The following is a 27558-nucleotide window of genomic DNA, read 5'->3' as shown; positions in this document are numbered from 1 at the left end:
TTATCTCAGTGGATTTTGTTAAAAATATTGAATTGATTTTTCCTAACTAGTGATTTAAAACATGATTTAAATTTGTTGAATTAAATTAAATTTAGGTGGTATTTATTGGGTGTTTAAACTACCCAGACTGTTATACTAAAGGACTTTCTGACAATATTATGAGTATATTTTGGCATGTTTTCAAAGGTTTGGATCTTCAATTATTCATTTTCCAAAATATCATAAAATATATTACAATTAAGAAGTATCTTTCAGTTTAATTCAGCATTTATTGGGAACTGATTAGCAGCTTAGGCTGGTGTGTTGGGTGGCCATATTTTCTGCCTTTGAGGAACTTATTTCCTTTTGGGAGAAAAGATATATACTTAATACAAAGAACAGTTCTGCATGCTGTAAAAATAAGGGCTGGACTATATGATTAAGACCAATAGTTTTTAAATTTGGCTTTTTATGAGAATCACCAGGAAAGGTTTTCAAAAATACAGATTCTAGAGACAGTCTTTGAGACATTAGTCTGCTGTCTTCCTGGTGTTGGCCTCACTGAAATAAATTCCTCTCTTGCTCCATCACTAAAAACAAAAACAAAAACACAACAAAAGCAAATTCTAAGCCTCCATTCCCAAAGATTCTGATTCCCTGAGTCTTTTCTAATTGGCCTCCCCTGATGATTATGTTGTGGGTGGTTCAGTATAAGATGCCATGTGCCAAAGTCATGTAGAAAAGGTAGATACCAATTTGGATAGACTCCTTAGATTAAGGTAGAGTAAAGCATTTTATAACTTAATCTTTTTATTGGGTCCAGGCCTCATTTAAAATCAAGTAGGTCCTGATGTCTCTGCAGATATTTTGTTATACATATTTAAACAGTAAGTATTTTTACTTGATACTTGCCCTAAATTTTACATTTGATTTAATTAACTTATTTCCCAGTTTTCTTTGAAGTTAAATACTATATAGATATCAGTATTATTTTCCTCCTCTTCTTCACAATTTATTCTGTGAACACAGAGAGCCCCTTTTGTAAAATAGCTGATATAGTCATGTCCAACAATTATGATATCTTAAGAAATGAAGCAAACAACAACAAAAAAATTTCTTTGGTCCTTGATCCTCGTTAGGTGCTACAAAATCTCATCTCTTGTCTTTGCAGTGGACTTTCTTGAAAGAACAGTCTGCACAGTAGTTACAAGTGTGGCCTCTGAAGCCAAATTTCCTGGGTTCATCTATAGACTCTGCTTAACAGTGCTGTGATAACAGTATGTTCTCAATAGATATCATCTTTATTGGGATTATTTTGGTCTTTCATTTAACCCTCTTTTCTCTTAAAACTCTCTCATTTCCTTATTCCCATAATGAAATGAACTTTCTCAGTCTCCTTTGCTAGCTCGTCTTCTACCAGTCCCTTAAATGCGTGTTTACCACTTCATTTCACTTCTTTTTCTATGTCCTGCATTCTCTCTGAATGACATGGTCATCTTCCATGACTCCACCACCTCCTGTGTGACAATGATTCCTTAATTGATATCCAGCACCGATCTGTCTCCTAGCTGTTGTTCAGCCCTGTCCAGTAGAGGTATAATGCAAGCCACATGTATAATTTTCAGTATTCTAGTAGCCACACTTAAAAAACAATAGATGAATTTTAATGACCTATTTTATTTAACATGGAATATTAATATTCCAATATTATGTCCCTTATTTGTGGAGTGCCCTTTCTTAAAATGCATATTTTGAACATCCATTCCTTTGCTCAGAAATGTTCAGAAGATCGTCAAGCTCTCGTGGTAAAGTCCAAATTCCCCAGCATTCACTTCCATGATCTTGTCCTCCCTATTTTCCCAGCATCACCATTTTTACTCTCTCCTCTTAACACTTTCATCCAGTCATGCTGAAACTGTTGTGGTTCTTCCCCAAAGCCATTCTCTTTTGCTTCTCTATGCCTTTTCACTTTTACTCCAGAAAGAAGCAGCTCCCCCCTCCTCTACCACCACCTACGTTCCTTCTGCTCATCTTTCAAAACCTAGCAGAGAAATCATCTTCTCTGGAAAACCTCTCCCGACAACCCTTTTACTGTTCAGCCTGGAACCAGTATCCCTTCCTTGTCTGCCATAGCACTTACTGCACTATATTCTAGTTAGCAGATGGTAATGAGCTCTTTTGGAAGCAAGAGTGGCACTATTTTCTATTTCCCTAACACCCATAATAGCCCCTGAGAGGTACTGGGTGCTCAGGAAGAGTTTTAGCATATCCATTAACTATCACGTCACATTTATATTATGTGTTTTGAGGGATACCTGAGGCTGATGTGTTTGAGGGATACACTCAACTATCCTGAATGTAAGGGGTTCTACTCTTCAGTTTAGGAGTTACTTTTAAATAGAATAACTACATAGAAAGTTGGATGTTTTACTTTAAGATGTTTACTGGCATTTTTTTTCTTACTCTTCCAAAAAGGTTCTAGTCATTTAATTTCTTTAGTGTTACCTAAGTTTTATAATTGTATTTGATTATTACTGATTTTGTTTTTGTTGCTAATCAATCATCTTTCCCTTTTTCTCTCTTGGTCCAGCTCCAACAGAAGCCACGATGCACCCACATCTAGGTAAGTGCTTAAGACCCCAGTGTCACTAACCTTAGTACTTAGATAGGCTTGTTTCAATCCTCTCACTGTGTGGGCAGATGATATAGAGGTGAGGAAACTTCCTGCCCTCTCTGATTCACTGATCATTGACTGAAATCAGTCTTGGGGCGCCTGGGTGGCGCAGTCGGTTAAGCGGCCGACTTCAGCCAGGTCACGATCTCGCGGTCCGTGAGTTCGAGCCCCGCGTCAGGCTCTGGGCTGATGGCTCGGAGCCTGGAGCCTGTTTCCGATTCTGTGTCTCCCTCTCTCGCTGCCCCTCCCCCGTTCATGCTCTGTCTCTCTCTGTCCCAAAAATAAATAAATAAACGTTGAAAAAAAAAATTAAAAAACAAAAAACAAACAAACAAAAAAAGAAATCTGTCTCGGGTTCATATTATGCTCGAACACAGGGCCTCACCAAGGAGGCAATCATGGTGCCCACTTGGGGCCAGTGGAAGGACTTTTAAACCTGTTAGTACATCCATCCTTGTGATCCTGTTGAGCCTGATCTTTTATTTTTTATTATTTTTTATTTTTTTTAATATATGAAATTTATTGTCAAATTGGTTTCCATACAACACCCAGTGCTCATCCCAAAAGATGCCCTCTTCAATGCCCATTACCTACCCTCCCCACCCTCCCACCCCCCATCAACCCTCAGTTTGTTCTCAGTTTTTAAGAGTCTCTTATGCTTTGGCTCTCTCCCCTTCTAACCTCTTTTTTTTTTCCTTCCCCTCCCCCGTAGGTTTCTGTTAAGTTTCTCAGGATCCACATAAGAGTGAAAACATATGGTATCTGTCTTTCTCTGTATGAGCCTGATCTTTTGATCAAGGATTTTAATGCCAAATTTTCCCCAGAGCTCCTACCCATCATAAATAGTAGAGCATAGGGTTGGTGGGCAAGGAGCTAGGAGTGTGGAGGCATGGAGGTCATTTCAGATTTGAGATAACTGTTCAGACTAGTACTGGGTTGTAAAAAGAGAGTTTGGTCATTTCTTTCAAAATTGAAATGAAGTTGTTCAAATAACCATAAGCTTTGTTTAATGGCACCATATAAAGTTACTACCTCTCATTTTTCTCATGATCTTTCCATAGTGCCATGCAAGGCAAGGTTTGTAGTTGCTAAGAATAGTTTCTGGAACCACTACCTGGGTTTATCTCACCTTCTCTGCTTGCTGGCCATGTACGTCGAGTAAATTACTTAGCCTCTCTGTGCCTCAGTTTCCTCATCTGCAAAATAGAGGAAATAATAGTACCTACCTCCTTGGGTTGTTATGATTGAATGAATTTCTGTTTGTAAAGGTGTACAGTCAATGATATAATAGTGTTTGGAAAGAAGTAAACACATGAACAAATAACCATTGAGGCTTACCCATGCCTCTGTAAAACATAAACAAATGGTCTTTTAAGAGTTCAATTTCTCATTGTGTTAGTGAGGGTTTATTTTAAAAGCAATTTCCAATGCTACACTATTTAATAAGAATGAAAATAAATCATCCTGGCTGGCTCCAGCCTTTTCAGATGTCTCTCACGGTGGGACTTGCAGATGGGTCAGTTGTTTGTCTCTTGGGCTTTTCCTTTCAACCTACAAACCCAATTAATTTATTTTTCTCTTTGGAAAATCTTCCTTGAGAAGCTCTACTTTTATGTAATGCTACAGCTTGGGGCTCCTCTTCTTTGGCAGACTAACTCAAACAAGTGCTTAGAAGCATGCCTTCTGGCAGCCAAGGCAGGCTGGTGACCCGCAGTGGCCCAGCCTCTTCTGGGCCAGGTTAGGTATTTGGGAGAGCTGCACCCTGTAGGCATTTCAGGCACTGCATCTAATCGCTCAGAGGAATCATTAAATCACTCCCACACGCAGAATACATCACAGCGTTCTCCCTGCGTAAATCCATATTCTCCCTGTTGTCCTGCCTAAGGCTTCTGAGTTTGAGCAGCCGTTGCTCTTAATACATGCTGATTCACTGGTTTCCTGGACTTCGTTATGTGCTTACCTGCTGGCATACCTGGAATAAAGAGAGCGAAGAGGGCCGTGGGTGGCAGTGTCACCAAAGAGAACTTGGAAGTACGCTTCCTGATATTTGGAAGTGATTTTAATTACCCACTGGATCGATGAATTATTTGTGTTATTCAAGTGAGCCAAAAACATAAAATATCACCTTTGAAAAAAGTAAAAAAAAAATTGGTTATTTTTTTGTTAATCAGATCCTGTGATTTTAATTTTTCCAAAAAGCATGTGTAAACTAGTTCAAACAGAATCATACAGGCCCAGAGAATTTATATGAGCCAAAAGAAACTTTCCAAGCAAACCAGGGGAATGGGATGAGAGGGTTTTTGACCATGAAATTCATTTTTTACAACTTGAGTAGAAAGAATTTTCATTTCTCCCACAGCCTTAAAAGCGAGCCGTGAATTTTTTTTTTTACTTATCCACCTTCTATTCAGTGGAAAAATCACAAATTCTATGGCTTACGAAAACACTCTTTGCTCTTGGTATGCCCAAAGTTGTTTGAAAACTTAAAAATAGATATTTAATACAATCTCAAGTGTAATGATAATTTATTTTAAACTATGGGTGGCTCCCTCATATGCCTCCTGACTTTTAACATGACTTTATTTAGGACTTTTACTTAACGTAGATAAATTCTCCTATGCAGCTCTGAGGGGGAAAAATGTTAACACTTTGCAACACATTGAATAAAATATGAGTGAATATGCAGAACTAGGGAAAACAAGGCAGGGGAAGAGGGATAGTAGGAAAGAGATGAAGAAATGGGTTAGTAAATACCAGCAACATTAGCTGACAATGAATAGCCAGAATGGTCCATCTGCTTCTATTAAAGTGAGTTAACACTGAACCTTTCTGGGCATATTGAGCTATGAGAGACAAGTCTTGTGTGACCTGTCTTCATAGGTTAGTACTGACCTTGGCCTTCCTGCCTTTTCTGCCTGGTGACAGTTTGGTCGGGTTTCTCTTTGGGGACTGTGGTTTCCAGACTTGTAGGTGCCTAACCATCGAGACTTTACACTTGTCCCTTAGTAGTTTAGGGGCCAAATATATAATCAACTGCTCATTTAAAATTCAGTTTTAATTTAAAATACTGTTATTCCAAAATAAATAAATAAATAAAATATTGTTATTCCTCATAAAAGCAGTACATTGACCCTTTTGTGTAGCTAAGTCTATTGTTTAGTATATTTTTTTCCTAAATACTTTATTTTTCTTTTAGCTGAAGTACATAGCGACAGCATTATCCTACGAGATGACTTTGACTCCTATCACCGACTAGAGTTGAATCCAAATATATGGTAAGTTACAGGAATATGCTTCACTTTGGTTGTTTGTGTTATGCAAAAAAAAAAAAAATGATGCTGATTGCTCCCTTGGAGCAGTTACATAACGTTAAATTACTCTTCAAGCACTAAGGGATGAATAAAAGTTGTGAGTTGTTCAACCAGGAAACTGGGCTTAATGTAGGCTGCATGTCTATTTCTTGACTTCTTTAGTATATGTGCTGCCGAAGCGAGCACTTTCTTGACTTCTTTAAAAACTGAATCTAGGTGACATCTCAAAGCCATGCATATGTTTAGATTTTTTTTCAGGTGTACAAGTTCTTTATGTAGAAAACATTATGCTTGGGGCGCCTGGGTGGCGCAGTCGGTTGAGCGTCCGACTTCAGCCAGGTCACGATCTCGCAGTCCGTGAGTTCGAGCCCCGCGTCAGGCTCTGGGCTGATGGCTCGGAGCCTGGAGCCTGTTTCCGATTCTGTGTCTCCCTCTCTCTCTGCCCTTCCCCCGTTCATGCTCTGTCTCTCTCTGTCCCAAAAATAAAAAAACGTTGAAAAAAAAATTAAAAAAAAAAAAAAAAAGAAAACATTATGCTTTAGTGTGTCTAAAAATTGCATTTATGCTGAGGAAAAGAAGAGAAATGGTTTATCTGAAATGAGAGGTGATTTGAGTCACACTTATAAATAACTTCTAAGTCATTGGACTGCCTCATTTATTTACACCCTAGTCTCTCCTCTGAAGGCAGCTTAGGTTCAACTCCATGGGATTTTTGAGGGCAAAGAAATAATGAATCAAACCCATTCATTAAAAATTTGTTGAATAGAGGGGCGCCAGTGGGCTCAGTTGGTTAAGCATCCAACTTCAGCTTAGGTCATGATCTCATGGTTTGTGGGTTTGAGCCCCTTGTTGGGCTCCGTGCTGACAGCTTGGACCCTGGAGCCTGCTTCGGATTCTGTGTCTCCCTCTCTCTCTGACCCTCCCCTGCTTGTGTTCTGTCTCTTTCTGTCTCTCAAATGTGAATAAATGTTAAAAAAAAATTTTTTTTAACCTGTCGAATACATCAACAGATGCATGAATTTGTTGGCAATTTGTTGTATTTTTGGTGACTCGGGAAATAGGTCTGTCGACCCAGACCTACCATCAATCTGTGTCATTTTAGAGAATATCTGAATGTGGATGTTCTGTGACATTAAATGTTTTTATATACACAACCAAAAGCTCAAGGTAAATTTGAAGCTCTAATGTAAGTAAACTTTCAAGTTGCAACCAAAATTCAAACAGTGCTCAAGACTAGAAAGAAATGAAAAACACTAATTCAAAAAGATATATGCACCATGTTTATTGCAGTATTATTTATAATAAACAAGATATAGAAGTAACTAAGTGTCTATTAATAGGTGAAGGGACAAGGAAGGTGTGTCTTTGGAATATTGTGCAACCATAAAAAAGGATGAGATCTGGCCATTTGCAACAACCTGGTTGGAGCTAGAAGGTATTATGCTAAGGGAAATAAGTCAGATTGAGAAATATAAGTACCATGTGATGTCACACATTTGTGGAATCTAAAAAATAAAACACATGAATAAACATATCCTAAACAAATAAATACCAGAATCAGACCCTAAATACAGAGAACAAACTGATGGTTGCCAGAGGGAGGGGCAGAATGAACAAAATGGGTAAAGGGGAGTGGAGTATACAGGCTTCCAGTTATGGAATGGGCATAAAAGGCACAGCATAGGGAATATTGTCAATGATCCTATAATAGCATGTATGGTGACAGCTGGTAGTTATGCTTGTGGTGATTGGATCAGAACATATATAGAAGTTGCAACACTATGTTGTACACCTGAAATTAATGTAACATTGTATGCCAATTATATTCAAATTTAAAAATTAAAAACAGACTAGAACTCCATCCTCAGATGTCAGTATATGATATTCATTTCTGTTTTTCTTTATTTTCACTGTTCAATGAATATTAGGCAATAATCATTTTATTTATACAGTAAATTTAAAAGGGATATCGTCCTTCTCTCAAATAGCTTATAGTTTAGTAGAGGATATACAAAATGCATATTTTTAAAACCCTCCTAATCCAGGATAGAAATTCTTAATTCTAATAGAAGGGGTACAAATAACATGTATTGTAGTTCCAGAACAAGAAAGATGGCTCTGATGGGATTTTCTTAGAGAAAGTGGCCCTGGAACTGAACATTGAAGATGTTATATAGATGGAGAGTGCTGGTGCTTAAATACTAGACGGAGGAACTTTTTGTGCCTTTTCTAGAAAGAAATATTGATCTAGATAGTATATAATAAAAATCGGAGTAGCCAGAATCATAAAGTCTCATAATTTATATGCCACCTAAGAAATAGTTTATCAATAAAATTTCACTTCCCTGGGAACATATCCTAAATACAAATTTCTTAAAGCAAATTGAAAATCTTTACTAAGAAAAGGCCACAGAAACTCTCTAAGCACTGCTTGTGCCCAGGAAAAACTCTCTACTCCTCTTGACATTAGGGGTTTTTATATTCTATTAATATAGATGTTGTCAGATGATTTGTTTCTTTCAAGGCAAGTTTATTTCTGTCAAGCTAATTCATTGTCTTCAGTGAGTTTTCTTGATAGATACAAAATGTGACTTTTATGGGGTTCAAATTCTGTTGTTTTTGAAATCAATAAAACATGATTGATTTTGCTTCACCCATTTTCATGACTGATCTGATATATGCTTTCTTGACCCAAGTTATGGATTTTGTGTCCCTTTCACTTAACTTATAGTTTCTCCCACTTAAAAAATTTTTGTGTTAACTTTAAAAAGCCACGTACTTCTGTTTTCTATGAAATATATTTCAGAGTAATTTTACTTTATCTCTTATTGCCCACAGTCTCCTTCATGTAGCCTCTTTAAGGTTAAAAAAAGCCCCAACTATGAACCTCTCATCATTTGAGAGAGGACTTTGTTCAGCAAAAGGTGGCAGAGGTTCTGAGGTCAGGCCAGTCCAGTTTGACTCTTGAGCTCGTCACTGGCCAGCTGGGTACCTTGAGAAAAGCGAAAAGCTTCCTTTACGGCTAAGAGCCTGTTTCTTTGTCAGTAAAAAGTGAGATGAATACTGTTTTTCCAACATTGTTTTAATGTTTGAGGAGCTGGAAAAGATCTGGCACCATGTCTAGTATTGTAGGTGCTCAGTACAAGTTAGTGCCTTCCCTTCTTCCCTTCTTCTCTCTTTCTTTCCCTACTCTTCTCTATTTCCCTCCCTCTCTCTCTACCACCTCCCCTGCCCTCTTCCCCTACTTTCCTTCTTCTCTCTCCCTCTTTTTGTCCCTCCTTCCCTCCTTCCCTTTCTTCCTCCTGTGATATGTTTGCACATTGTTCTCCTTGTCTCCTCTAAGTCCAGATATGACCCCAAATCATTATTATTTTTAAAATCTTCAACCAGTTGAAGGACTTCAACCAAGTCCTCATGTATTCCATTATTGCATTTGGATGAAAAAAAAACACATCAGAGTAAATATTTCTGTATTATATAATATATGGAACATATATTAATGATAATATATTTTAGTGGAATCATAGGGAATGGGGAAAAAAGAGGATATTAGCTGTCTCAAAATCCTTAAAAATAGACATAAATTCCCTAAAGGAAGAAACTAGCACTCAATAAAATTGTACATCCCAGTGAAATATGACCAGTATAGTAACGATGCCCTACGTGCTTTTGGAACTTTATAAAGGCAGTTTTCACTGTCCTGAAATCTGTTTTCTCACAATATTGGCAATGTGAGTTTTGTTCTTTATGATCTTGTCTTTAATTCCCTCCACCCCACAGAATTAGAAATCCCTGGGCAACTCCGTGACAGTGTAGGAAGGAGAAAACCTTACTGCCAAGTCTGTAACTCTGTGTCTCTGCTGTACATCGCCATATACATACAGCAGGGTGTCCTCTGTGCTGCTTCTGGCCAAATTCCCATGACTACATACATCACCAAATAATTTGCCACTAGGGAAAAATGTACTGCTTGTGTAAGCATGTTCTTCCATGGGGTTTGGAAATCATTGTATGCAGTATTCAATTTGTAATTTTTAAGGACAAGCTGAAGGAAAAGTTAAGAAACTAGTTATGTCTGTGTAATGATCGAGAGAGAGATCAGTTTCAAAACCAATCACTCACAACTGCTTTGCTTCCATTAACTTCATTTAATAAAATCCCAGTTGTTTTCACTCTATTACCTGTAGTTTGTAATACTCACATTTATTATCTCATGTAAAAATTACTGTACATAAAAGACAAGGAACATAAAACACTGTGACTATTGTTATGAATGAACATAACAGCCCAGTTACTCTTCCAAGTGTTGGAGAGCAGTTGTGATAGAACCAAGAAACTTTTTTTAAATTTTTTTTTTAACGTTTATTTATTTTTGAGACAGAGAGAGACAGAGCATGAATGGGGGAGGGTCAGAGAGAGGGAGACACAGAATCTGAAACAGGCTCCAGGCTCTGAGCTGTCAGCACAGAGCCCAACGCGGGGCTCGAACCCACGTACCGTGAGATCATGACCTGAGCTGAAGTCGGCCGCTTAACCAACAGAGCCACCCAGGCGCCCCCCAAGAAAGTTTTTTAATATCAATTCAATACTGAATGTCCTGCCCGTCTACTTAGTTTAAATACTAAGTTTCATTTCAAAATTAATAAAGGTACTTGGCAAAAAGTCCAATAATATTAAAAAAATATTTAAAATTAAAAATAAACCTTCCTCCCACACTATAGCTGTATTCCCTTCCAACAGAAGCAGCAACTGTTAATGGTTTTTGCCAGTCCTTTCAGAAACTGTTTATGTTTACACAAGCATTGCAGTTATAAATTCTGGCCACAGACTGGGGTATCGGAGGAATAAAACTTTTCGTTGTTCTTTCATAACCCAACTTAATTTATTTTTATTGTCCTCCTTCTCCCAGTGGCTAAAACTTAATTTCAGTCGCGTTTGGCTAGGCCTCTCCCATTTTTCTGATGTTGTGACTAAGTTTCAGAGGACTTATTGGTGCAAAAGCAGGGGTGGTCTGAGGATGTACCTCTGGTCTCCAAGTCATCTATTCCTGCAGGTACCCGGGGAGCCTTCCTGTCTCATCTAGTCTTTGGTGGCTGGTCCACACAGACAGTTTGCACTTGTCCCAGCCATTCCTTCAGGGCATGGCTCTGTTTTGAGCCCTGCATGAGGGTGTGGAGACTGCTCTGCTGCTCCTGGACCTGGGCTGTGGGCATGTCCTTGATGTTGTGCTCTGGTTTGCCATCATGCCGCTAGAGTCCTTCCACCTCCCTGCAATGCAGAGCAGAGAGTCCTTCTGCTCTTTCCTCCCCAAATATCTCTAGGGAAGCAGCCCTGTATTTACTCTCTCAGTCACTTCTGAGTGCTTTGTTTGAATGAGAGCTGAGAAGTAGAGTTACAAATGAAGAGAAAAACAAAACGCCTTCATTGGAATATAGTGGTAGCTCAGGCTTATCGAGAGTGAGGCTTCTGTACTTCCACTTTGCCCTGATGTTGGACCACATGCAAATATACCTCTGAACCACGACAGTAGCTTCATCAGTTCAGATATGCCATTGAACCCAAGGGGGTGAGAGCAACACCCATCTGTCAGCACTGCTGACAACTCTCCATTGTCATATCAAGTGTGTTCAAACGATTGTATTACTAGGATAAAAGAGATAGTAGTATCTTACTCACATAGAGGCAACCCTCCAACCCCTAAAAACAAGGAGGCGGGAAGAAAACCCGCATGTAACTAAAGTTAGAAGAAATTAAAGACCTATAAATATGCTTTATCTCATTAACATTTCATTTAAGCATCTACTACTTGTACATCATCTTTCATAGTTCCTTTTTATAAACTAGTTTAGTATGATGTAAATACTGCCAGTATTTCATATGAATGGAGTACAGTCTTATTTTTTTTTTTTATTAAGAAGAATCATAGCTAATAGCCCTAGACTGCGAGCATTCCAGGTACCCATCAGCAGGAGAATGGATAAACAATGATATAGGGGCCCTTGGGTGGCTCAGTCGGTTAAGCCTCCAACTTCAGCTCAGGTCATAATCTCACGTTTCATGGGTTTGAGCCCCGCATTGGGCTCTGTGCTGACAGCTCAGAGCCTGGAGCTCAGATTCTGTGTCTCCCTCTCTCTCTGCCCCTCCCCTGCTCGTGCTCTGTCTCTCTCTCTCAAAAATAAATAAAGTGTTAAAACAAACAGTGATAGGGGCGCCTGGGTGGCGCAGTCGGTTAAGCGTCCGACTTCAGCCAGGTCACGATCTCGTGCTCCGTGAGTTCGAGCCCCGCGTCAGGCTCTGGGCTGACGGCTCAGAGCCTGGAGCCTGTTTCCGATTCTGTGTCTCCCTCTCTCTCTGCCCCTCCCCCGTTCATGCTCTGTCTCTCTCTGTCCCAAAAATAAATAAACGTTGAAAAAAAAAAAAATTAAAAAAAAAAAACAAAAAAAAAACAAACAGTGATATATCCATACAATGGAAATTCAGCAATAAAAAGGAATTAATTGTTCATAGTGGAAACAACATGGTTAAATCTCAAAAATATTATGTGGAAGGAAAGAAGCCAGACCCAAAATAGTTCTTACTAGATGGTTCCACTTCTATGAAATCTAGAATAGGCAAATTATCTAAAGTGCTAGAAATTAGATCAGTGATTGTTTCTGGGATAGGGGATTGACAGAAGGGTGGGAGGAGCTTTCTGGGGGTGACGCATATGTTATATGTATCTTGAGGGGCGTGGGTTACATAGATGTGTGCACTTGTCAAAACTTGAGGTCTGTATATTTCACTGTGTGTGACTTTACCTCAGTTAAAAAATTCAATAATAATAAAAGCAATGAGAAAAAATAAGAAACATGAGACATTACTGATTCATAGCTTGCAGTTATCAAGAGTTCAGAGAGAGAGTTAAAGGAACTAGAAAGTGAATGATTTGTGGAAAATGATTTAAGTTTCCTTAAGAAGTGTCTTTATCCTCCAAGCAATTACAAAGTCAAGCAGGAATCCTTGTTTTGCTTAACAGATTATCCTTTTAATGCTTGTTTTGTGAAGATCACAGAAGGCATTTGGAGCTGTAATATCACCGGGCTCTGATGTTCTAGTGGGAAACTCGGGGCTGTTAGAAAACATGATGATAAATTGCAACTCAACGACAACAGATGTTTCCCCTCCAGCACAATAACAATAGCAGAGATGTCCTTTTCAGCAGAGATCAGGGAAGAACAGGAGTCAGTCCTCAAAAGATACATCTCAGATGAGTAAGTCGTCATGCCAACAGGGATATGAGACATCAGGAAGAAAGACACAAACGAAGTTGTCTCAGATCCTTTGGTACGTGGAGACCTCTGTCCATTGGTTTATCATACAGAAAGCCCCTCAACTTAGAGCTAAGGATTGCTTGAATCAAGAAGAGACTAGAATATTTCCATTTTTATCTCTAAAAGATCATACTGAAGGACCAGGGAAGCAGAGATCACAAATTCTGCTGCATCTGGTATTCTCTTGAAAGTACTAATTTAAAGGGGTGTCTGGATGGCTCATTTGGTTGGGTGTCTGACTCTTGATCTCGGCTCAGGTCATGATTTCATGGTTCATGAGATGGAGCCCCAAGTCGGGCTCTGTGCTGGCAGTGAGGATTCTCTCTCCCTCTCTCTCTGCCCCTACCCCTACTCATGCTTGCTTTTTCAAAATAAATAAATAAACATTAAAAGAAAAGAAAATACTAATTTATTGGAACAGTTATTCTGAAATAGAGCAAAAACATGGGTGATTTGGCCTATTAAAGTTTATTTTCTTTGAGAAAAATAATTATGTGAACAAGGAATGTAAAAAGACTGAGGTTTTAGGATGAGGGGTGTAAGTTATTTCAGCTGGAGCTCAGTGATTAAAACAGCCGGTAAGAGAAAAGAAGTCAAGCAAATAGTAAAACTACCTCACAGTTCATTGGTATCTTGATTGCCCCATAAATAACAAAAGCAGAGAGGCCTCCAGTTAGTAGCCAACTGTGAGAATCACAATGTAAGCGGTTTCCAGGAAATCAGAAAAAAAGTTAGACTGATAAATGGTGTCACCAGGAAGGAAACTGGATAAAAGCACATCCACTTTGCTCAGTGTCCAGCAGGCCCACAAGCAGTAAGGCTGGAAGCCCATGCTGGGTGAAGGGGAGAACTGACCACAGACACCAGGGGCGCTACAGCACTGCTGAAGGATTTCCAGGGGATGTTTTTGGTCATGATGATCACTTACAAGACACATGACCTCATAAACTTACCCAATGTAACACAGAGCATAAACCTTACATTTCTTTTCAAGAGCCGGTGAGCAAGCGAGATCATGAATAGCTGAGAAAAGTCAGGCAAAATATATCTTTTCTCTGTTGACATACCTTTGCCAGAATCTCTAATATATCCATGCATTTGTGAGTTATGAAGTTATAATTTGATTTTTTTAGGGTTTAATGGTCCAATATTCTGTCCTTCCGTGCATCTTTCTCTACTTTTTCTCTTATTTCCTCCCTCTTGACTTCTCCACCTCTTCCCACTATCTCTCTTTCTTCTCTTTTGTTAATAAATTTTTTCTCTTATTACAAAACTCTCCTGTAACCCTCTTCTCCTGCCTCCTCCCCCCAACTCCTTCCTCTCCTTTTCTTACCATGATGTCATTGCTCTGGGGAAAAGCTTCATCTACAATAGAAAGGTTAACCAGGAGGTGTCCTACCAATAAAATAAGGTGTGAATCTTGAGGCTTATTATTTCCTTCTTTAATCTCTGCTTTACATGACAGAAGTAAGAGCTCACTCAATGGAATTAAATGTCAAGTACATTTGAAACAAGGGAGAAAATATTTCCTCAAGCAGCATGTAGTGGAATTCACCGTAGTAGGAGGTCAGAATATTTCGTGCAGTAGTAGGATATTAGAAGGGTTATTTTTAACCCAAATAATATTTGTCATTGTACCTGTTAACAAAGGAGAGATCAAAATTCAAAACTCCCTAGAGAAGTAAAAAGAGTTCTTTTACCTTCCTCAGTGAGAAGTAATGAGGATGAGCCATAAATGGGGTTTGTCATTTTCACATTTAGAGTATGTGTTAGCTTCTTAGAAAAAAAGGCATGGCGTTGTTGAAGGTGATATTATTCTCAGTCTTATAGAGTGAAGTTTCTTGCTGTTTTTCTAAAACTATTCTACATTTGCAAAGAGAATAGGATTTTTTAAAGCTTAATCTTTTCACAAGAAAGTAGTTATGCCGTCTTCATTATAAAACATTGTCTCTCTCTTTTTAATGTTATTTGTTGAGAGAGAGAGAGAGAGCAGGGGAGGGACAGAGAGAGGGAGAGAGAAAATCCCAAGCAGGCTCCATGCTCAGCACAGAGCCCAATGTGGGGCTCAGTCCCATGATCATGATATCACGACCTGAGCTGAAATCAGGAGTCGGATGCTTAACCGACTGAACCACTCAGGCACCCCAGAGTCTCTTTATTATAAAATATGGTCAAAAGTTGAATGTTCTGGTTGTTGAGGTTTGAGTGGAAAGTACACGGACCTCTGGTGTCTCCAGAAGAAGTCAGCTGACTGTCCAGCTACCAAAGGGCCCCAGAGGCCCATTTACTTTGGTGGATTCGCCAGTCCCTGATCCGGCCTTGCCTTGCAAACTCACACATCAGATTTTGTCAGACATGCAGTGTGAGTGGTTCCTGGGGGAAGAGTCAGGTTATCCTTGGGTCAGGAAATTACAAGACTTTTCTTTTCTTTTTCCGTTTTAAAGTACTTTTTATAGTCAGTACAAATATTAAAATTATTTTAATATCTCCATTCATTATCTCCATTCAGAAACGCAGGTAAATACACAATTCTGGTTTATAGAATGCCGGATTGCTTCTTTGAGGCTGAGAGCCAGACACTGACTTTTTCAGGGACAGTAAATTATGGAGAGATAATCTGATGTCCTCAGTCTTGCGGACAAACGACATGTATCTCAAATGAGAATTTGATGATAACTGATTGTCAGTGAGTTTCCAGGTGATTACCTTGTTTCAGCAGAATGCGTTGACGAAAGGCTGAGTGATTTCACTCTGATATAAAAAGAAAAATGAGCCATGTAATTAGACTACTCTTGAGAAAATAATATTTCAATTATTTATTTATTGTTATGAGGATGATGTCACCACCAGCCATTCATAAATCTCCTGTTGTGCGAAGGAACCCAATTTTCTCATTAATCCTCCTCCTCTTTCCTGTGTCCTAAAAGTCCTGTGTGAGTCACTGCATGGCTGAAGGGCCATTTCAGCCTCCTCTGTGCCTCCTGAATAGGTGCTTGGCATGTTTTCCAGCCTAATAATTTCTCAATCAGGATTGAAAACATAATTATACCTTCAGAAGTTTACTCTCTACAGCATAAATGCACCTCACATATAATTCTTTATCCCAGACAAAAACAGCCACCTAAGTAATAAAAAACAAAAATAGAGAATTGATACCAAAATAGCAAGTTTCAAATTGCCAAAGAGCTTGTTATAGTGAAAAACAGAACCGTGGTTCAAAGCATTTCTTTTATGTTTATGGTTTGGTCCTTGGTGTGTTGGTCAACAAGTACCTGCCTTTATATTTACTGCTTCTTTTATGTTTTGGTTAGTGAAAAAACAAATGTGATAGTGTGTGTGTATGTGTGTGTGTGTGTGTGTGTGTGTGTGTGTGTGTGTGTAGTAATGAATTATCTAAGGTTGTACATAAGCAAAAGAAGATTGTATTTGATATGTACCTCAGTCCAGCGAATTCATTCTTGACATTTCCTATGAAGTCCATGACATTTTTCTTATTCTTGTACATTTTCATTAGCAAAACAAAATCCTTTTATTAAGTAAAAAAAAGACCTTTTAGGAAAAAGTTATCATAACTTTTCAAAATAAATTCTGGCAGTAAAAAGAATGGCAAACATTTTTTTCGAGGCACATTGTTTTTTTATAGAATTAGAGTTCTTTCCTCTTACTGACTGAATTAGAGGGACAGGGGAAGAATGTTGGACAAGGAGTCAGGGAACCTGAATTCTAGTACTGTTCTGTCATTTGTAAAATGAGGGGTGACGAGACTCAGTGATATTTCAGATGCCCTCTAACTCGAACGTGCAATGATCTGTAAACTCTAGTAATAGATAAGCTTCATGTGGAGCCTAAGCATGTGATAAATGGGCTCAGAGAGGGCTTAATAGATTCAGGCTTTGCATGGTCTTTGGGGATAGCAAGCATTTCCCTTAAAATGCCTTTTAATCATACTGTTCATGGTGGAATATATTTCGAGGTATGTGGTTCAGATCATGTGCCACAGAATTTATCAGACTCTTATGTTCTGTTTTTCATATTGGGAAAAAAGAAAATAAAAGGGGTAGTTTTCTTAGATTAAAGAAATATTCAGTATTACTTTAACTGTTAGGCAGAGAGGCAATTCATTTCTAATCCTTAGCCTGGGAGGTCACATTCCTTTTTAAATTGAAAAACAAGTCTGTTTAACTGGGATTATTTAAAACTTCCTTCTTCCCACCAATCGCTGAAGAATATACTACCTAACTTTACAAAGCCCATCATTTCCCTCAGAAAATTCGATTGATAGGTCACAGTTTAAATGTTAGGAACAAACTACCTTTTAAAAAAATTTATTGAAGTATAACTGACATACAATATTATGTTGATTTCGGGTGTACAACATAGGGATTCAACAATTCTATATATTACTCAATGCTCACCATGATAAGTGTAGTTATCATCTGTCCCCATACAACGTTATAACAATATTGTTGACTATCTGTCCTATGCTGTAATTTTCATTTCCGTGACTTATTTATTTTATAATTAACTTTTTTTTTTTTTGCTCTGAGTCTGAAAAAAATTGCACTGCTCATCATCCAGCAAATTGAACCTCATTCAAGTTCTTAAGAACTTGTAGAACTTTTCTGTAAGGAAAGAGTGGGATTGCAGACTACTAATATTCTTCACAGAGAGCACACATAGGGGCTAAGTACCTAATTCTGGTCAACCAAGTTAAGTTGTTAGACACAGAGGCATTCTGAGAAAGAGAGATTTAAATCATGGGGTGATTCAGAAATTATTTCTCTTGGAATTTGGATGTTTGTTTACATCTGTAGGTTTTCAAAACTCACCTTCTCTCTCTGACATGGATCACTTTTTCTTCTGGGAAGCCATCAGCACTAGTTGCCCTTGGTACTAGCTAGTCTCCATCAGGATCATTATTTCATGATGAAATTATGGTTTATCTTTTCCTTTCTGATAATGGCATTCATATGCAAAGTGTTACAATGCTCAACTTTATAGAAAAAATATAAGGAAGGTCATGTTATAGATTCGCTCTTAGGAAAGTCACCTTGATGGACAACACAGATGATTAGGAACAGAATTGAACCCACTGCCAATAATCATGGAAACGGAAGAGGAGACAGGCTCAGATTGCTACACACTGAAAGGTCATGATGATGATTAGAGAAACCAGACTAAAGGCAATATGATTGATTGTTCCCTAGGGATCCATTCTTGGACCTCTTCTCTTCTCACGTTGTAATATCTTCCCCTCTCTCCTGACTCCCAGTAACATGCACTCCTGATTGCTGCCATATCTTAAAGTGTCGTGTCAGTGACAATCTTCTTTCCCTGAAGTTCAGATACATACACCATCGTCAACTGGTCATCTCTAGTTATGGGCAGAACCTGAGAGCAGTCAGAAGAGAATAATGAGAGTTTGAATACCATTTCTATAATTTATAAGGTGTATAGCCTTGGACAATCATTTAATATTTCTAAATCTCAATTTTAACATTCTCTAAACAGGGATTAAAAATGGAGGGAAGAGGTTTTATGTGAATTTATTGAGACATTGTTTGTAGAGTTGCTAGTACCTGTCACTCTGTAAATGGTGCATGAGGCCTTCCATGAACTATTCTCACTTTCGAGCTCTATCCTCTACCACCCTTCCATAGGTACCAGTATGAATTCCAGTCATACTAATGCACTGAAGTGGCAATTCTACTTCTGTGTCATTATCTTTTCCTTTTTTCATTATCATTTCTTTTCTGTGCTCCTTGTGCCCTATCACACCCTCACCTTTCTTCCTTGCTTGAATAACTCCTATTTCTCATTCAGGACCAGTTCTGGGGCCACCTCCCTTGGAAACTTTTTCTTACTTCCTCAGTCTGGATCCGGTACCATCACAAGCAGTGCATACTCCTGTTACAAGGAGTGAGGAGCTCTGGAAAATGTTATGGGTGATGGAATTAGCAAGACCTGGGGCCAGATTGCAACTCTGTCACCTTCACAGCTGTGTGGCTTGAGCAAAAGTTTACCTTCTCTGAAGCTCAGTTTTCTGATTAGTAAAATGAGGATGCTGATCACTATCTTACAGAGATGTTGGGAGACTTAAATGGGCTTTAGGATATCTGGCACATATAAGAAGGCACTAAATGGCTATCATTGCATTGGCACCCTATATCGTAATTGTGTGCTTGTTTCTCTGCTTCTTTTGTAGTGTAAACTCCTGAAAGAAAATGACATTGTTTTATTGGTCTTTGTACCATTAAATCTTGCCACAGTGCCTGTAGGTCCTTAACACAAGTTTGTTAATTACAAGAATGAATTAATGAATGATGAATGAATAAATAACACCATTGGCAGCTAAGAGTATGTTGGATTTGACCACCCAGAGGGATGGGCATTCATGATAAATTATAATAATTTCTCAGACTGTGAGAAATTCAAGCAAAGGGTATTTAAAAGACCTTGGCAGAAAGTTGATGGATTTGTTCCATCAATCCTTATCGAAGCCATTGTTCTTCCAAATAGCAGCAACCCAGTGAGTAATTCTAAATACATGATAATTCTAAACCTTTAAGTTCAACAGGGTACCAACGCCTTTATAAATTTTATTTCAAGTTTCTGGATCTATAGCACAATGAAGAAGAAAAAGGTCTGGAAGGGTTGCTGAGCCAAATGAGGAGAAGGGCTGTTATCTGTTTGCTTTTTTGTGTTTACTGTTTTTTTTTTAATTCCTGTTATTTTACACAATAAAAGCAGTTCTGCAAACACATCAAACATCTGTTGTCTAGTCACTGGTTCCTAATGCCAGGCTGTAGGCCATCTATGTTGGAATCATCTTTAAACAATATACAAGTATCTAGGCTGCAACCTGAATCCCATTTAATAAGAGCTATGGGGAAGCTATTATTTTTCTGTTATACAGTTTTGATTTGGAGACTGCTGGTCAATATTTATAGATAGAATGATTGCTATGAGAATTCAGACATCAAGCCTCAGACTTCATATCAACATTGATACTTTTATCATTAACTTATCTTGTATTTTTATTTTATTAAACAAATTTTTTTAAGTTTATTTATTTATTTTTAAAAGAGAGACAGTGAGAGCAAGCAGGGGATAGGACAGAGAGGGAGAGAGAAAATCCCAAACAGGCTCTGCACCATCAGCACAAAGCCGGATTCAGGGCTCAAACTCATCAACCGCAAGATCATGACCTGAGCCAAAACCAAGAGTCGGATGCTCAACTGACTGAGCCACTCAGGGCCCCTATATTATAGTTTTAAAGTTGAATGGTGCCTGGGTGGCTCAGTTGGTTAAACGTCTGGTTTCAGTTCAGGTCATGGTCTCATTGTTCGTGAGTTTCAGCCCTGCATCAGGCTCTGTGCTGACAGCGCAGAGCTGGGAGCCTGCTTCAGATTCTGTGTCTCCCTGTCTCTCTGCCTCTTCCCCACTCATGCTCTGTCTCTCTCTGTCTCTCAAATATAAATAAACATTTTAAAAAACCTTAAAAAATAAAATTGAAGTATAGTTGACATATTTTATTAGTTTCAGGTGTACCTGAAACATTAGTTTCAGGTATTCAACATTTATGTATATTACAAAATGTGTCACGGTGATAACTGTAGTTATCATCTGTCACCATATAAAGATATTACAGTATTATTGACTGTATTCCCTATGCTGTTTGTTTTAGCCCCGTGACTTAGTTATTTTCTAACTAGGAGTTTGTACCTTTTAATTCCCTCCCCCACCCCATACCAACCTCCAGCTCTCTCTATTGATCTCTGTTTATTTGTTTGTTTCTATGTTTCTTTAGATTATACATATAAGTGAAATTATATGGTATTTGTTTTTCTCTGACTTATTTCCCTTACCATAATACCCTCTAGGTCCATCTGTGTTGTTGCAAATGGCAAGATTTCATTCTTTTTTATGGCTGAGTGATATTCTTCTCTCTCTCTCCTCTCCTCTCCTCTCCTCTCCTCTCCTCTCCTCTCCTCTCCTCTCCTCTTCTCTCCTCTCCTCTCCTCTCCTCTCCTCTCCGTGTGTGTGTGTGTGTGTGTGTGTGTGTGTGTGTGTGTGTGTGTATCACGTCTTCCTTATCCATTTATCTGTTGATGGGCAGTTAGGTTGCTCGTATATCTTTGCTATTGTAAATAATGCTGCAGTAAACATAGTGGTGCATTTATCTTTTTGAATTACTTTTTTTTCCTTTGGGCAAACATCCAGAGGTAGAATTACTGGTTCATGTGATACTCCTTTTTTTAATTTTTTTGAGGAAACTCTATACTGTTTACTAGACTAATTTATATTTGCAACAACCAGTGCACAATGATTCTCTTTTCTCCACATCCTCACAAATGATTGTTATCTCTTGTCTTTTTGATTACCCATTCTGACAGGTGTGAGGGTAATATCTCTTTATGGTTTTGATTTGTAGTTGCCTGATGATTAGTGATGTTGAGAATATTTTCATATGTCTGTGGCCCTTTGATGTCTTCATTGGAAAACATGTCTATTTATATGCTCTGCCCATTTTTTAATTGGATTATTTAGATTTGGAGCATTGAGTTACATGAATTGTGTATATATTTTGTATAGTAACTCCTTATCAGATATATCATTTGCAAATTTCTCCCATTCAGTAGGGTGCCTTTTATTTTGTTGGTGGTTTCCTTTCCTGTACGAAAGCTTTTTAGCTTGATATAGTCCCAATAGTTTATTTATTTATTTATTTTTGTTGTTGTTGTTGTTTGTTTGGTTGGTTGGTTTTTTGCCCTTGTCTGAGCAGATAGATCCCAAAAAATACTGCCAAGACCCATGTCCAAGAGTTCACTGCCTATGTTTTCTTTTAGGACTTTTATTACTTCAGGTCTCATATTTAGGTCTTTAATCAGTTTTAAGTTTATTTTTGTATATGATGTGAGAAAGTGGTCCAGTTTCATTCTTTTACATATAGTTGTTCAGTTTTCCCAATGCATTTGTTAAAGAGGCTGTCTTTTTCCCATTGCATATTCTTGCCCCCGTTGTCATAGATTACTTGACCATATAAGGATGAATTTATGTCTGGGCTTTCTATTCTATTCTGTTGATCTGTGTACTGTTTCTGTGCTAGTACCGTCCTGTTTTGATTACTACAATTTTGTCGTATATCTTGAAATTTGGGATTGTGATACTTTCATCTTTGTTCCTCTTCTTCAACATTGCTTTGCCTATTCGGTGGTCTTTGTGATTCCATATATATTTTGGGATTATTTTTTCTAGTTCTGTGAAAAATGCTATTGGTATTTTGATAGGGATTGAATTGAATCTATAGATTGCTTTGAGTAGTTATGTACATTTTAACAATACTTATTTTTCCAATTCATGAGCACAGTATATCTTTCCACTTATGGTGTCATCTTCAGTTGCTTTCATAAATGTTTTATAGTTTTCAGAGTACAATTCTTTTACCTCCTTGGTTAAATTTATTCCTAGGTATTTTATTCTTTTTTGATGCAATTGTAAATGGGATTGTTTTCTTAATTCTCTTTCTGCTAGTTTGTTATCAGTATATAGAAATGGATTGGGTTTCTTTATATTAATTTTATATCCTACAACTTTACTGAATTAATTTATTGGTAATAATAGTTTTCTGGTGGAGTCTTTAGGGTTTTCTATCCATAGTATCATGTTATCTGCAAATGGTGACATGTTACTTCTTCCTTACCAATTTGCGTGCCTTTTTTATTTTTCTTGTCTGATTACCGTGGGTAGGATTCCCAGCACTGTGTTGAATAAAAGTGGCAAGAGTGGGCATCCTTGTCTTGTTTTTGATCTTAGAGGAACTTCTTCCTTCTTTTCACCAACAGTGAAACTTTTAGTTTAGAGTTCGCTGGAGGAAAAGGGCAGATAGCCATTGTGAGAGTTGAACATTTAAAAAATTTTTCTCTGTCAAAGTTGATGTTTCTCTCAAGCCATTTCACAATGACTTGGAAGCCAAATAATCCTCATCTATCACTGAGTAAGACCCCCACTATAATTTTTGTGCTACTTGTCTGTACTCTTATCACAATCACACTCCTTGAAAAGATCAATGTACAGTTTAAAAATAGAGAAACAGTAGTAAGAAGTTCATGTAATAGGTTCTCTGGGGAAAAAAAACCTAATATGCCAGTTCTGGATGAAAGTGGTGGAAATCTGTAGTAGTAGTAGTAGTAGTAGTAGTAGTAGTAGTAGTAGAGATGATGATGATGATGATGATGATGATGATGATAATGGCTGACAGTTACACTACCACATCATGCTAGCTATGTGCCAGGTGCTATTCTAAGACCTCAAGCCTTAACAAAAGTTTTGTTTATGAAGTTGTCTATATTTCTTTATTCCTTCAACAGATATTTGTGGAATACAACATGTCACACATAAAACAGGGAACCAGAGATATGTCTGTCACCTTTCTGTTTCTACTATTATGTTTCTTCTAAAGTCAAAGATTTTTTTCCAGAATATTGCTTCACAGTAATCAAGAGAAGATTCAAAGCTCCTACTAAGATTTGTGATGCTATGAGATACTAACATTTTAAACTTCATATCAGAAATTGTTTTCTGTTTATTCTAAAAAAAAAAAAAATCAAAGTTTCTTGACTTTATTGATCTGCTTATAAACAGCCCAATGGAAGAGAAGAATACCAATTACTTAATCCAGGCAATTCACATGTAGGAAATACATTTATTTGCCAAGTTTTTATTTATTTACCATGCTTCTGCCCCTTGGCTTTATGGGATACCTGGTATCTTTTCACACTTTTGTCTTCTTCCTACTTGAATGGGAGTTCCTACTCCCTCTTTTTCTGAAATTAGCAAGTAGTTGAAAGGGCAGAATACAGTGATCTCAAGAACAAAGGGCATGCTGCCCTTTCCATGTTTGGCACCTAGAAAGTGAAAGTCTGAAAATGTCCTTTCTGCATGAAATACAGGTGTCAGGTGGTTTGAGGTTCAGACAGAGGAAACATAGATTATCCTTCCTACATGTTAGATATGTAATGATTGTATGTTGAAATGTCATGACGCAGGGCATTGTGTTACTATAAATATGCAAAGTCAAATCCAGAATATCCATACCTTCAATTTCTCCTAAAAACATGAATAACTTTATTTTTGAGCTTTTGTCCTAAGATTTTACTAACCACTTCATTTTACAGTAATAAAAAAGCAACTAATTAAGTTATTTGCAAGATGAATATATTAATTCAGTATCCAAAATTTGCTTGATTTAGAATTTGCATCTATTTTGGATTAATATACAGGTTAAATATAATCTGATTTCATTATTTTTAGCATGGTATATTTTATAGACATTTTACAGATTTATTTGAGGACAGTAATTTTAAACATTCACACAGCAACTCAAAAAAGATGAAAATTTGTGAAACATCTTTTATTTTCAGAGATACAAGTTTTAGTTCATTCTAAGTATATATTACTTTGCTTGTCTTTAATATTTGCAAACATTATTGTACTGGATATGGTATATATTATATATAATTATTGGTTATAATACCATCTGCCATTATTAAGTGCCTACTAGGAGATTGGGTCTGTCCTCTGTGTCTCATATACTCTCTTGTTTAATCGTCATGACGACTATGTAAGATTTAGGTCAGTGTTGTTATTCTCATTTTATAGGTTAGAAAACCGAAACTTTGGGAGATTAAGTAACTTGCCCACTACTGCAAGTGACTATATAAGAACTGGGACTTAAGTTCAAGTCTTTCTGGTTTCACATTTCGTGAGCATATCATGCTACCAAAAAACTATAACCTTCCTGAAAATGTTGATTTGAACCAAATAACAATAACTTACCTCTTTCCTTACCTGAGCGATAAACCACTTTGTGCTACTTAATTCTCAGACTGTGTGTGCATTCTCTGTTCTCACAGGGTTGAATGTAACAACTGTGAGATTGGAGAACAGTGTGGTGCAATTATGCATGGCAATGCTGTCACCTTCTGTGAGCCATATGGTCCAAGAGAATTGGTAAGTACATGCTATTTATGTACATTATTCCAAATACACTGTCTTAATGGAGTTTTTGCCAACAAAATATTCTTTTATGCTCATATAAGTCATATGAAAATTTGCAGTATTATTTATATTATAAACCCTATTACAAATATCTCAAAATTGGGAGCAGTGATTTTAGTTTATTTTCAAATGTAAAAATAATTCGGGAATAATATTGACGTCAATGGATCTCATTATACATGGTGCGTCATTATGATTAGATGGCTTTTTAAAAATATGGGTATGACGTGTGACATATATGACACACATATATCTATATCACACTTAAATAATTTATGACTTTATAAGTTCTTATATAAAGCTTTACTTTTAAATGTCTTACAGTCTCTTTGCAAGCCAAAAATGTTAGATGAGCAGTTTTATCACATTATTTTAAAAGGTTGTGTCCTAACCACAAAGGAAACTTCACTGATTTTTTTTTAAAGTGGGAGTGCACTGAATAAACCAGTTTTTAACAAATTTGGGTTTGTGTCAAATTGTTCAGGAGTGGGCTACTTTCCTTTCATTTAGACTGATTAGACTTTGCATACCAAAGAGAAGTTCTTGGATCATACATAAAATGAAACATGAGCATTTAAAATTAAAAGCCACAAAATCACTAGCCATCAGCATGTGGCTAATGAGCCTTTTGTTGTTACTTGGTTCTGGCAGAAAGACTTTTCACATTCTTGAAAAAGGATATAAAAGCAATTGTTACGTTTTACTCCTGGCTCAATTTCTTAACAAGAAATGTTCTACTCACAACATCTCTTATGCTTTGCTTTTCTGGTTTTCAGCTTGAGCTTCCATACTTCTTTTTTCTCCCACATCTTCCTTATCATGGGGCTTTTAGGTAACAGGTTGTGTTTTTCACCCCTATATCACACATTTTGTTTGAAATTCATTAACTTTAAAAGTGGTCCAAAGACTGGCTTCCACAACACAAAGGGGAGGAGAAACTAGCTAAGCAATTAAAAGAAGATTTAGTTATCAAAGTGAAAGTCCATTAATTTTTATAACATTGTTCTTATTTTATGCTGCTTGAATATCCCTTTCATGGCAATGGATACATTTAATTTATTAAAGATACGAGCTGCAGAACATTGATAAATTGAAGAGGTTTTAGCTGAAATTAGAACACAAACAGAATTAATTGGATGCAAATTAAAATAATAGGTGCTCATAATTCAAGTCTCACAAGGTGTTATAATATTCCTGCAGACAAATGTGACTCTGGTAGTGAAGTTCTTCTTGAAAAAATCGATTTGCCAGTGCACTTTAAATAATGTACCATGACTGAATTAATTACCTATAAACCTTAAAACAAAATAAAATTTTACTGTAGTTAATTGAGCTTAGGATAATGCCTTTTTTAGAATGTTCTCCCATTCAGTAATATTTCTAGAAATGCTTGAAAAATTCTTTTTTTTTGTTCTACTGATTAATAAGAAAGAAGTATCTCTCAGAATATAATGCCAAAATTCATATTTCAGTAGCATAAAAACTGAAGTATCTAGTTTATTTGATCCATGTGTATTTTAATCCTGATTATTTCAATTTATTTAGCATTAGAGTTTATATACCCAATGGGCTAGTTTTGAATTGTATTATATAATTAGCGTGAAATTAGCCTTCCAACTAAAAAAGAAAACATTCAAAATAATCACATTCATCCAAGGAAGAAAAAAAAACATATGCAGATTTATATTCCCATCTAAGTATGAGGGATTGTGTTACAGACTTCATGGGAATAGAATAAAGATACATTAACAAAAATAGGGATGACACTCAGATTTTCCACCCTAGCAACTTCTAATTCTCAATAATTTTTATGCTGCATTTGTGTCCTGGGACCAAAAATAGAGATTATACCCAAGTTGTGTTTACAGATGACAGATCAACTGAATGAAAAGGGAGAAATTCGGTTGTCAGTTTACATGGTATTATGTTTTCTAAAATTCAGATATTTGCTTGGTACCTCAAGATGGAATACAGTCCAAATTGTTGTGTGTGAGAACTGATGAAAGGTATTAGCCCCCCAAACATCACTTTTTAACAAATATGCCTTCTTATTTTTCATAAATGTAATTCTTGAATTTGTGAAGCAGAGAACCACAGGCAAAGAACCTTAGTAGGCTAATGCTCTTATCTTTTATACTGCCAGCAAGAGCATCTCCATTTTGTGAAGTTAGTCACGTGGTCATTTTATTTTAATAAAAGCCACAGTCAGCGAAAGGTGCCATCT

General features: G+C 37.2%; 1 protein-coding gene across 2 annotated transcripts in view; it reads left to right on the top strand.

Moving 5' to 3' along the window:
* RELN (reelin) overlaps window positions 1-27558 on the top strand; it is a 535402-nt gene that overhangs the window by 245503 nt on the left and 262341 nt on the right. For both annotated transcript variants that reach the window (XM_025929644.2, XM_086696880.1), the window contains exons 5-7: window positions 2570-2602; window positions 5850-5928; window positions 25190-25286. In XM_025929644.2, the coding sequence (XP_025785429.1) occupies window positions 2570-2602; window positions 5850-5928; window positions 25190-25286 (209 nt within the window). The remainder of the gene's footprint in view (window positions 1-2569; window positions 2603-5849; window positions 5929-25189; window positions 25287-27558) is intronic.

Source organism: Puma concolor, chromosome A2 (assembly GCF_028749965.1).
Source record: "Puma concolor isolate L17-30 chromosome A2, mPumCon1.1.hap2, whole genome shotgun sequence".
Classification (NCBI taxonomy): domain Eukaryota; kingdom Metazoa; phylum Chordata; class Mammalia; order Carnivora; family Felidae; genus Puma; species Puma concolor.
This window is presented reverse-complemented; position numbering and strand designations above follow the sequence as displayed.